The sequence below is a fragment of the Magnolia sinica genome, chromosome 5 (assembly GCF_029962835.1).
Source record: "Magnolia sinica isolate HGM2019 chromosome 5, MsV1, whole genome shotgun sequence".
Classification (NCBI taxonomy): domain Eukaryota; kingdom Viridiplantae; phylum Streptophyta; class Magnoliopsida; order Magnoliales; family Magnoliaceae; genus Magnolia; species Magnolia sinica.
The window spans coordinates 100,017,735-100,030,017 of NC_080577.1; the positions used below are offsets into that span (position 1 = coordinate 100,017,735).

The window sequence follows — 12,283 nt, forward strand, 5'->3', positions numbered from 1 at the left end:
GCGTATTGAGCCCTTAGTTGATTGTTATCTTTCCCTTTTGCATTGCGTCTCGTTGGTGTAATCCGCTGGTTTTTCGGCTTCTTTAATAAAACATTGTTACCACAAAAAAACAACAAAAAAGTTTCATCCATGATTCTCCAGTTCTTTGGGGAAAGTTTGATGTTCGAGAAATAAGAAGTTTACATTAGTTCTGAATGATGGAATCATTCATGGAGTAATTTTGAGATGACCAGATTACCCAACTCCTTTATATTGATGAAGTTTTTTGTTTACGACATGTTTCTGGGTTTTGGTTATTGTAGAAAATGGCGAAAATCATCCATCAGACATTACCATAGCCTATAGTTTGTCTAAGGTATTTATTTCATAAAAAGTGTCTTTTTTCTTCAGTTGTTTTAATATTATGCTAAGTGACACCATTTAACATTTTCTTTCGCTTAACGTTGAATAACAGAACAAATGATACAGTGAAATCTCTTTAAACTAATATTGTTGGGTCTAGAGATATGTTCTTAATTTAGTAGAAATAAAAGGAAGAGAAATAGCAATAGATGAAAGAGAAGGGGAGAAGAAAAGCGGAAGAAAAGAAGGAGAAAAAGAGAAGTTTTGGAGAGCTTAACCGTTAGTGTGTCAGCCCCTTATTATTTATATAAGCAACTTAAAAAAATTTACAAATAACACCCTACCAGTACTCATGTTACATAAAAGACCTTATTAGGACTAGTATTACAAGAAAGCCCTTCTAACCTTATTTCTCAACACTCCCCCTCAAGCTGTGCACAGATATCTATCATGCTAAGCATGTTAAGAATATATTCTAATATTGTCTTAATAACTCCCCTAGTGAGAATGTCAACCAATTGGTTCTCAGTTGTTACAAATGGTAAACATAGATTTTGAGAGATAACTTACGAATGAAGTTCCTATCAACTTCAATGTGCTTGGTACCAAGGTATTCTATAATGGTTACGATAACGGTCTTTACGGCCCCCGTAATGGCTGTTATGGTTTCCTTTTTTAATTAAACATTTTTTGTAAAACCTATATCAACCTTATAATGGACCATTATGGGATCGTTACAACCTTTATAGGGGGTGTAACGGGCTGTTATGGGACCATTACAGCCTTTACGGGGGGCATAATGGGCCGTTATGGGGACTGTACCAGTTGTTACAGGTCATTCTTTCCTTAACGGCCGTTATAGCTGTTACGACCCCATGACGTGTAATGGTTACCACCGTTACCTTAACGTAACGCCTTTATGGATTCGTAACAGTTGTTATGGCACACCATGCTTGGTACAATCATGTTGAATTGGATTTTTTGTTATACTACTGGTTGCCTTGTTATCACAAAACAACTTCATAGGAGCATCAACCTGGATTCCCAAGTCATGCGATAAAATTTTCAGCGATAATAGCTTTGCCACACCTATTGTTGTCAAAGTCATATGATTCACTACTTACATTTGAGTTGAATCTTAAGTAAAACGATTTGAATCCCACCTTTGAATCCCTTTTTATATGAATCTTACGATTTTATGATTTGAATCCTACGATTTATGATTCAAATTATACTTCACTTGGCTTTCATTTTATGTTTTTGAATTGGTGGGGTCTTTAAGAATCATTTAGAAAAACCCTTAGAAAAAAAGAATCTTTAGAAAGGGTAAATTATTTTATTTTGTTCTTTATAAGAGATTAAATGATATATATTCTCTTCAACGTTAAATTGTATAGCTTTTTGATTTTGTTTATTTTTTTTTTCTAATGATTTTTTAGTCAAAACACCAAATTGATGTATAACTTATCTAGAATGTTTTTATGGATGATTACGATTATGTTGATTTATGTGTATTATGGAATGATGGTTAGAAATCAAAATATCTTTTTTCGTTGGTCTACATAATCAACCGCCGTTTTTCCAACGTGATTCTACATTTAAGAAAGTTAACAAGAATATAAATTATTAAAGGATCCTTGTATGTTTTAAAGAAAATTTCTTGAAAGTCATAAAGATAAAAATCCTTTAACACTATCATGACATGGTATTACTTGGTGCATATTGATGGCAAAAGCATAATTGCCAAGTTTTTTTTTTTTTTTTTTTTCTGTTCTGATTTATTGATATCTTTATGAAGATCATAAAAAACCTACGATTTATGATTCGATTCAACCCCTATTGCAATTTGCGATACGATAATGATTTTGACAACATTGGCTACACCATGTGCTATAACCCTATACTCTGTTTCAGCACTAGACTAGTTGCCACATTTTGTTTTTGGCTTCTCCAAGTGACCAATTTCCTACCACAAAAGTACAATATCTTATAGTTGACTTTCTATCATCTACACCACCTGCCAATTTGCATTTTTATAGGCCTCTATGTGTAGGTGACCATGATTTGAGGAAAAAAAAAAGATCATTCCCAGGAGACGTCTTCAAATATCTTAAGATTTTGTCGACTGCCTTCAAAGTGAGGAACACATGGAGCTTGCATAAACTGACTCACCACACTTACTGCATATGCTATATCTGGTCCGGTGAGAGAGATGGAGCAGTCGACAAACCAACCTTTGATACATCTCTTTATTAGGTTACAATTCCCTCTCACTTCCACTCCGCTATGCTTGGGATCAATGGGAGCGTTTGCTGGTCGGAAGCCTAGCTTATCAGTCTCCTTTAGTAAGTCTAAGGTGTACATTCTTTGAGATATAAAGATACATTTCTTTGATCGAGCAACCTCTATGCCTAAAAAATATTTCAGATGTCCTAAATCTTTAATCTCAAATTCTCTCTCTCTCTCTCTCTCTCTCTCTCTCTGGTAATCCTTTAATTTTTGAATCCCTCACCAATGTTGTCAAATCGCATATAATTGCAAAAGTCATCAGCCTGGGTTGATTGCTTATGCAATTGTTCAGGTTGATGGCTTTTTTTTTCCTGGAAAAAAAAGAAAAAACTCAGAAAAAGTCTGATTACCACAAGTGATTGGATTGGGTGTGTGTGTGTGTGTGTGTATATATATATTAATTTATACCTATTTCATTGTAGTTTGTCTGTTAAACCATTTATAAGTTATATTATATATAACAAAACAAATTTAAACAATCAATAAGTTACATTAAGAGAGAATTAATTATTGAAAGCTACAATATAGAAATTATATTAATAACTTGAATCTTGATGAGTTGATGCATATAATACAAGTATAACTCGACATGTTACAAGTTACAAAGTACAACTGATTACAATCTATAAGAAATATGACTGTTGGCCATTATGTCATCGCATACTAGATTATGCATGGTCATACTAGAGTATGCCATGGTTATGCAATTATGCCATCGCTTAACCGTTGCATACTTTAGTATGCCATGGCATACTTCCTGCATGGCATATGCGACTATTGCTTATGCGATTGTGTGGGCGCACATTGCTTGTCACCATAAATCATCCACATAAACAATCAAAACCATAATCGACTGTCCCCGTTGCCTCACAAAAAAGGTATGGTTGGTGTGACTCTAGTATTTGGGGCACTTGCAGTCCAACAAGATATTGGCAACTGTTTTCATCTAAGCACAGCTTATCATCTCTTCACCTCAAGTTCATCTATAGATAACTTAGGATGGTTGCAAGTGCATGCTAAAAAGAGCTCTACAGTTGTTGGGCCCTTTTTCCTTGAGATGGTGTACTCTTTGGCAGATTTTTCCCGTTCTCATCCTTATTGATCCTTGTAATGAAGCAACTTTAGTCAATAATTTCAGCATATTCATTGGTAAGTAAAAGAAATAACACTCATGTTTTTTTTGAGAGATAACAGAAACTTTCATTAAAAGAGGAGAAGGGAGCAACCAGCCTGCTGAGATAGTGAGTCAATTAGCTCCGTACAAAGGAACATCACAATCTTTTAGAGGAATAACAATAGAAGCCCATTTGGAAATTTAGAACTGAACCCTTTGCATAATGGACTCCCGCCCTTTAGATTCCCCTCTAAAACATCTCCCATTTCTCTCTTCCCACACCGCCCACCAAATAGCCGCTATAGATAATCTCCAGATGATAGATTTCTGCTTACAAAAAGAAACGCCATGCCAGGCCATAAGCAACTGACCTGTCGATTTAGGGAGGGCTCACGAGAGATTGAACCAGGAAAGGAAGCAAGACCAAGTCTGGCCTATGAGAGGGCAGTGAATAAACAAGTGATTAACTGACTCTTCCTCCGTCATGCAGCAAAGACAAATATTGGGGAGAATCATACCCTTTTTCCTCAGATTATCTGCCATCAACACTTTTCCTTTACCTACCAACCACGCAAAAACTGCAATCTTCGGAGGAATCTTGTATTTCCACAGCTTTTCAGACCACACTTCTTCCATCGACTGAGACTTCCTGGCACAAAAATTATAGGCTGATTTAACCGAGAAGAGGCCCGATTTATCTTGGGTCCACACCAATTTGTCGATGTCTCCCTGGATGGGAATAACTTTACTAATGCACTCCATGAGGGCCGCGTATTCCGATATCTCCCAATCTTGGAGATTCCTTCTTAAGGGGGGATTCCACACAACCTCAATTCCATGAAAATCATAACTATCGGCCACTGAAATGAATTTATTGGGAGCAAGACGATAAATGTTTGGGAAAGCACATTTAAGGGGTTGATCCCCTACCCACACATCTTCCCAAAACTGAACTTTGTTCCCTTTGCCTATGGAGAACCGAATGCCTTGATGAATCTCCTTCTTCATGCCTAGAATATCTTTCCAAAGGGCAGAGGCCCTATACACTGAACTATCTCTTGTCCACCACCCGCTTGAAGAGTGACCATATTTACTCTTAATCAAACTGTTCCAAAGAGTATCTGGTTCATTGCCAAGCCTCCACGTCCATTTCCCTAGGAGAGCTCGGTTCATGCTTCTAAGATCCCTCACACCAATGCCCAGGGTATCTTGAAACAGATCCTGTCAGTGGGGGTTATTATGCCTTTCATGCAGAGCTCTTTTCTGATACTCCTTGGCAAACATGTTGTCCTTAACTTCTAAAATAATATAAGTGGAATAGCATGAGTTAAGTTGGGCACTCATGTGATTGATTCCAAACTAGAATTATGAGGCTTCTCAGTCTGCAAGAGGGCTTTGCCCCCTCAAAAGTACCTACATTGATAGCCAACTGCAGCCTACAGAAATGCCATAGGACTGTAAGACAACAACAGACATAATTCGTATGAGTCTTACCTTTAGACTGGCCACCTGTTTGTTTCAGAAATAGACACGATGTAAGGGACTTTGGGTCATGATTTTTTATAGGAAAAAAATATTTTGGTAATTTCCTACAGGTGATACCAAGGTTCTATTACTTTTCAGCATGGCTATAAAGCTCAGCAAATGGTCATCTCTATCATATAAAATGCGAATGGTTAGGTGCAAAAATTTCCCAACAATTAGTTTTTCAATTGGCTAGAACTTAGCATTACCAAAAGACTGCAAGTGCCCCATTGCTTGCTAAGCGCATCTCTCCAACAAAGAAACCTATTTTTAGAAACCACTTTCCTGCCCCTGTATCCATGAGATACAAAAGTCATTCTCCTTTCCTCACATATGGCACTCATCGAAGGCCATCCACGGTACCCAAATTGTGGGGCACATTATGGATGGATCATATCTCGAAAATCACATTAATCAAGCAATCTAAACCATCGAAGTGATGTCTATGAAATGAATGGTTAGAAATGAAATACTGAGTGGTTGCAAAATCAGAAAATTCATATAATGTTCATAGTGTCGTTTTTAGGCGATGCTCCATCCACAATTAGGTCAGCGATTTGGATGATTTGGATTGGCCTACAACTATTCCTTGTGTAGGTTGAAAAGCTGCTACCTTTTTTAAAATGATGGTGAACTATAAGTCTAGGAAACCAAAAGAAACCTACTTCTAACGACTATCGGGATTTGCAAAACAACTCTCCACGTGTGTTTCACATGCCACTTTTCTAGTTAATCTGAATGGGTTTTTGATGTTTGCAACTTGAGAATCTTTCAAATGAAAAAAAAAATAAAAAAATAAAAAAATAAAGGTTTGCATCTTGGGAAGGTTTCACTCCATAGTGCTGCCGATTCTTGGCCAACCAATGTGCTGGGCAGCAAATTAGTTCAAATGAGACAATAATTAGGCCGGGTCCTCAGTGTAATCCCAACATAATCTATGGTTGTGCTAACCTATTAAAGTTTGATTAGAACTCACATGTCCACGGCCACACATGACATTGTGTGGAAGCCATCTTTCACCATTAGCTGATGGTGCAGTGGAAAACCTATGCAGTACTACCATCAAATTATCAGAAAGTTTGTCGGAAAATACATAGGGATTCCCCTCCACAATCAACCCGTGCTGGGAGATGGTTTCCATGCAATGTTTTACATGCTCCTGGGGAATGGTGATTTTTCCCTTAAAAATGATATACTATGTTTTGCCCACCGCCATTTTTCTTCTGTTTCTTAATATTTACTTGTTTGGACATGTATTTTTGCAGATGTCACCATTAGATCTTGATACAGACAGCTTTTACATAACAAGAAAGAGCCTCATAGAAGCTCACTTGCAAAAGATTCACACAGGCATGGCAGAGGAGATCATCATCGCGTCGTGGGAATCACACATGGGAACTGCTTGCCGAGGGGTGAGCTGGGACCGGCATTCCTTGGCTGAGCTACGGGCTGCTGTTGCATGCGTTGGAGGACCTTGCCTGGCATCTCTTTGCAGGCACTTGGCCCAGGATTACCGAAGCTGGTCGAGCGGCATGCCGGATTTATTGCTCTGGCGCCTCACTGGAGAATATGGAGGGGAGGCAAAGCTTGTTGAAGTTAAAGGCCCAAGGGATAGGCTTTCTGAACAGCAGCGAGCTTGGCTGCTGCTACTCATGGACTGCGGCTTTAACACAGAGGTGTGCAAAGTGAGTCCGACACCATCACAGTCATGAAGCCTGTTGTTGTATAGCATTATTTCACAGGCCCCATTTTCAAGCTTCTAATTTAAATGTCTTACGCATTCTGACATGTCACCACATGTGAGATCCAGGAAGTTCATCAGACATTCCCCTTAGTGTTTGTATTCTATCCTAACAATCAGGCAAGCTAATTCATAAGGTGAGTGACATGTGTATGTTGAATGCTGACCATTGGTTATTATTTATATAACAGTCCATTTTTTTTCCCATACATGCGTGGCCCTGATGAATGACCTAGCCAAAATTTCAGGCTAGGGAACATTCACCATGAGGATCACTCTGGAGTCTTTGATTCTCAAAGTTCCAGTTGCCTCGTGCAGTAAGACAGATTGTTATTCCATCTGGATCAAGAGAGACAGGTGTCTGAAAATGTTTGCATTTGTGAGATTCATCTATAATGGTGATTGAGGTTTTGAATGGGAGAATGGTGGGTGAAGATGGCAAAGTTATGGAAAGATAGAGATAGGAGAAAACAGAAATCTAGAGGTTGAAGTGACCAAAGAAATGAAATCAGGAAAGTTGCAGGGGCACACTGATTTGAGTGTAGCAGCATTGGCTATGGTATGTGTTTCTCTTCAAGTATCACAAAGCTGAAGAGAATGTGAATCACTTGTTTCCTGATGGGCATGTGGCCAGAGATATTTTGGGATGCTTGGTTACCTTTTGGGGGCAATGTCGACTCTAAAAATGAATCTCTGTTTTAGTTTATTATTTAGTGGCCTCTGGGTCATTTTTGGATGTCCTTGGGAATTCCAAGGACAGGAGAAGAGAATCTTCAAGAACAAAAAATCATCCTGCTAAATTCGAAAGCAACTAAGTTATTATGATGAAACTGATTGGGGCATTCTCATTTGTATCCTTGGTGTGATTGGATGGCGGATGGCCAATACAGGGGTGTATTCAAAGCTCTGAGAAGGCTTTTTAGGTTCCACCCATCCTACATTATAGGCTCAATAATGTAGGCACTAAAATGCCTACTCGACAAAAACCAATCCGGTTGGGTAAAAACCAATCTGACTGGGTTTTGCTGATCCAACTGAAATAGTAGGTTTGAAATCTTCTTTTTTGTAAAGAGTCCTTTTGGGAATTGCGTCCAAACGGGGCCTTTAAGAGCTTTCTCTCTTTGGAAGGTAAGCAGGTGTTAGGGCTCATTTGGAAGCACTCATGAAAAGGGGAGTTTCTGCACTAGGGGATCTCAAACTTGCCTTTTCAATTGACTTGATGGTTGTCATGGAGCTGGTATTAGTGCCTATTTTATCAATCAGGATGGTGAAAAAAGGGGTTTGTAAAGTGTATCCAAACACAAAACCCCCCTGTTTGGCTCAAAGGGGATTTACGCCTTAGATGCCCCTTTGAAGGGTCTGATAAAATGGGCCCTGATGCTTGGGCTGCGACCCGAGTTCAAGTTGGGTTGGGTCAGGTTTCAAGGTCCTCAGGTGGGGTTCAGGTTGAAATATGCCAATTGATTTCAATTCTGGTTTGGTTTGGGTTGAGCAAATTTGGGTCAGGTGAGGTAGGATATGGGAATAATCACATGTATTTGGTTGGGTTGGGTCAAGTATAAGAGACTTCTGTTTGGTGTTGGGTTTCAGGTTGGGTGCTCTTGAGGTCAGGTTGGGCTCAAGTTGACCCTCAACCCTACCAACTTGCCTGAGTTGCATCCCAACCATTGACATAGATCCCTTCTTTAGTATATAAATCTCATTCATTAGATCAATTTCATTGGCTATTGTTCTGTTGTAATGAAGATAAGCAAGCTCATCCCAAGCTTCTTTTGCAGTTTTCGAATTGAGAATATGCACCATCATGCCCTCAGTAACAGAAGTCAAGATCCAAAACAGAACCTTGTTTTGTTTCATATCCCACAAAATTCTCTCGGATTCTGAAGCACCAGTCTCTGGTTCGGTTTCTTTGCCAGTAACAACACCCATGAGCTCATTATTCTTTATGAAGGCCTCCATTACAGCTTTCCATGGCAAGTAGTTGTTTTCGTTGAGCTTCATGTAAGCAACAGGAAGGAACACATCACCTTCCCCATCGCTCCTCAAAATGAACTCAGACATTTTCATTTGAATTCTCCCAAAAAGTTCTAGAAATAGTAGCACACCGTCTGAGTCTCCTGGCTTTTAGTCACTAAAAGGATCTTCCTATGAAAATCCTGTCAGACACTATAAAAGCATTAGTAACAAAAGAAAATTTCAAAGGTACACAATTTTCAGGAAAAGAAACAAATTTTTGCGTTTGTCAGCCGAAACCATAATTGCAATAGTTCTTCAAATTCTCAATCAGTTCTGGCACTGGACATAATTCAACTCATAGATTTTTATTTGTTTTTTATTTTTTATTTTAGCACACACGGACATGCCCCCACAGTGGGATTTCACCACCTATGGGTACTTCAACCCTTGACCTCCTGTTGAAACTTTGTGAGCCTACCACCGGGCCAAGAGTAGGCGGGGGTTACAGGAAAGTCGAGTCCTGCGATACCCGCGTGCATCTTTCATACATGGCAATGTGCCAATGGAATGGCATGGGGCTTCCAAGCCGTTGATGCGTTCGCCCACCGTCCAGAGAGCTAGAGACAAAATCTGTCATTTTGTTTGGCTGGAAGTTCGGTAGTTGGCATGTGTATTGTTCTAGAGTCTCTTATAGCTCCATCTGAACCCAACGCTTATGACCCGAAGTGCCGAGATTGATAAAGAGACCATGAGTGGTCATCTTGACCGAAATCTAAAGCAGTTCGGCCGTTAATTTAACCATCTGTAAAGGAAATCAGGTAATTTATGAAGGGGAGGATTCATCCTTCCAAGGAGTTCTTTTTTTGCTTTTCAGCCAAAATGACTTTTTCTGATCGTGATAGCAGACTTAACCCGATTAATGTAATATAAGGGAAGAAGGAATTCGATTATATTGAATTAAAATGAAAATAAAAGAACTTAGAATAATTTCCTTCGGTGATTTAACTACTGTGGTGTAGATGGCAAGGCCCTGTATCTAAGTTTCCATTAGTCTAACAACTTGGGCATAAATGAAGGGAACTACAATATTGAAAAAGGAAAGAAAAGTTTTTCATTGCGATGACATATATGGAAGGGAATTACACTACCTCTAATCTAGGTCAGTCCAACATAGTAGCGTAAACAGACCAGATTACACTACTCCTAAGCTAAAGTCGGTCTAGCATTACAGTGTAGATGGGTTGTCTTAATATAGAAAGAGCTATATAAGATAAAATAAGATAAAAGATAAGTGGCATTGCGTATAACATCCTTTTACCCTTGTATCTATCAACATTTCTGCTAAGCCAATTTTCCAAATGATAAAAGCTGGTGTCAATCCTCTCAATATTTTAAACCTTGTTGAAGTCCCGGCCCTGCTTGTCCAGTGATTGATTCTCTGAGCAATCGAGTGGTTGTGCTGGAAATGCACATCGAATAGAGTATAGAAAAAGATCCATACCTGGGCGGCAATACCTGTGCATCAAATCTGAGCCATCCAAAATGTCGGCCCCACTGTAGATGAATCACAACACAAATTTCTACCTGCAGTATGATACTAAATGGTCAGTTGGTCGGGATATGATGGTGCATAAAGATGAAAGTAGTTGTAACGTCTCGGAAAAATCCATACAAGGACCCGAGTACCACCTCAGGTAGAAATCACCCAGGACCAAATCCTTTAGAAATTAGGTTAATATTAGCAAGTGCTAAATAAAGTGCTCATGAAATTAACACTAATCACTTTAAATATGATCTGCAAGACCCAAACCGTGGAGTATTATTGACGGTACGTTACCCTGAAATCTAGAATCCGTCCTTAAACTTAGTTGCTCTCGGGAGCATCTTGAAACTTCGTATCGGACCTGGACCGTACGTCGAAAGTCCGATAACCGCAAAACTATACAGTTATGACCACATGACTGGACTTGACAACCACCTCAGAAATCAAGTCTTAATCGTGTCTAGAAATACACAACTTGAGCCTGGAGCGAAGAGCGTGAGAAACGTGAAGATGTTTAGAAATAAAAATCTGAATTTAAGTAATCTGAGTCGTGTTGCTTGTGAGCCAAATATAAGGATTCAGACCGTCAGAATCTGACCCAAATACACCCTCGGATCAGGAGAAAAGTTCCACACATGTCAGTGTACTTGTGACCCTGATCGAGTGATCGTGACCGTTGAACTGAAGCTGGTCCGCCACGGCTGATCTGTAAATCCGATCGGAACGAAAACTCAGCCTGACTTAGATCCATAGTCAGGGAGCTTAAGTCCGACCGCACGTGGAAAAGGGACCACCAGAAGTGCTCCGTTGGGCCGCAACAGTCCATATTTGGATATAACCTAAGTATACCTTGGCCCTGGGGTTATTTCCATTAAACCTGGGCCTATATAAGGACCTTAAACACTTTCTCTCATATGCCATACGAATTTTGCAAACCCTAAGGGGAAGAAGAGAGAAAAGAGAAGAAAGTGAGGAAGAGAGAGAGAGAGTGAGAGATAGATGTTGGGATCTTTCCCCGACGCTCCACGTGCTTAGCCACCACTCCTGTGTCGCTATACGGGTGATACCAATCCCATTCTTAGGTAAGAAAACCTAACCCTAACTTGTCTTAGGGTTTCTAACTATTGTGATAGATGAAATAGCTGACCTATTCCCTGATATAGGTTATTGTGGTGCCGTAGACAAAGGCTTAGCTTTAAAACTGAGTTCGTTACGAGTCTACCGGCGAAAGGTGCGGACTATAAACGTATAGGTTATGGTTTTCAAGGCTTTCAATGTCGGTTAATGGTTTATTACTGATGTGGGTGCTATTTAACATGCCAAATGCTATGTTTGTTTTGCGTTTCAGATATATATGAACTATGTGGAGTTTAGTGTATTCCATGTATTTGTAGAAAAGACAGTATACGTATGAAATTTGAAAATGTGTTTGCTATGATTAATTGTCATGTGTTTATACTAGTTGTATATGTAACAACTCTTTGGCGAAAGGATTTACCCTAATACGTGCTATCACCAACATACGTCATGTATGTTGGAATATGTAGTCTAAGTGTTTGTAGAAATGTCTGAATGAGCAAGTACTTGGCATCAGGTACTTTATATGAGTGTTGAGATAATATTCTCAACTACCTTGACTATGTGTATGATTTCCTCCATGTAACTTATATTATACTTCCTGTTTTACTTATGAAATGCGCATGTGTAAATTCCTGTGTATGTTGTATTTTATAACATGCTCAAATAGTTGTAAGATTGGAATCATGTGTTTATT

At 39.1% G+C, this 12,283-nt stretch overlaps 1 protein-coding gene across 1 annotated transcript in view; it reads left to right on the forward strand.

The window, feature by feature from the left end:
* LOC131246425 (fanconi-associated nuclease 1 homolog) overlaps positions 1 to 7,217 on the forward strand; it is a 76,028-nt gene extending 68,811 nt beyond the window's left edge. The window contains exon 15 of the mRNA XM_058246544.1: positions 6,535 to 7,217. Coding sequence (XP_058102527.1) covers positions 6,535 to 6,981 — 447 coding nt within the window. The 3' untranslated portion in view covers positions 6,982 to 7,217. The remainder of the gene's footprint in view (positions 1 to 6,534) is intronic.
* Positions 7,218 to 12,283: the final 5,066 nt, after the last annotated feature.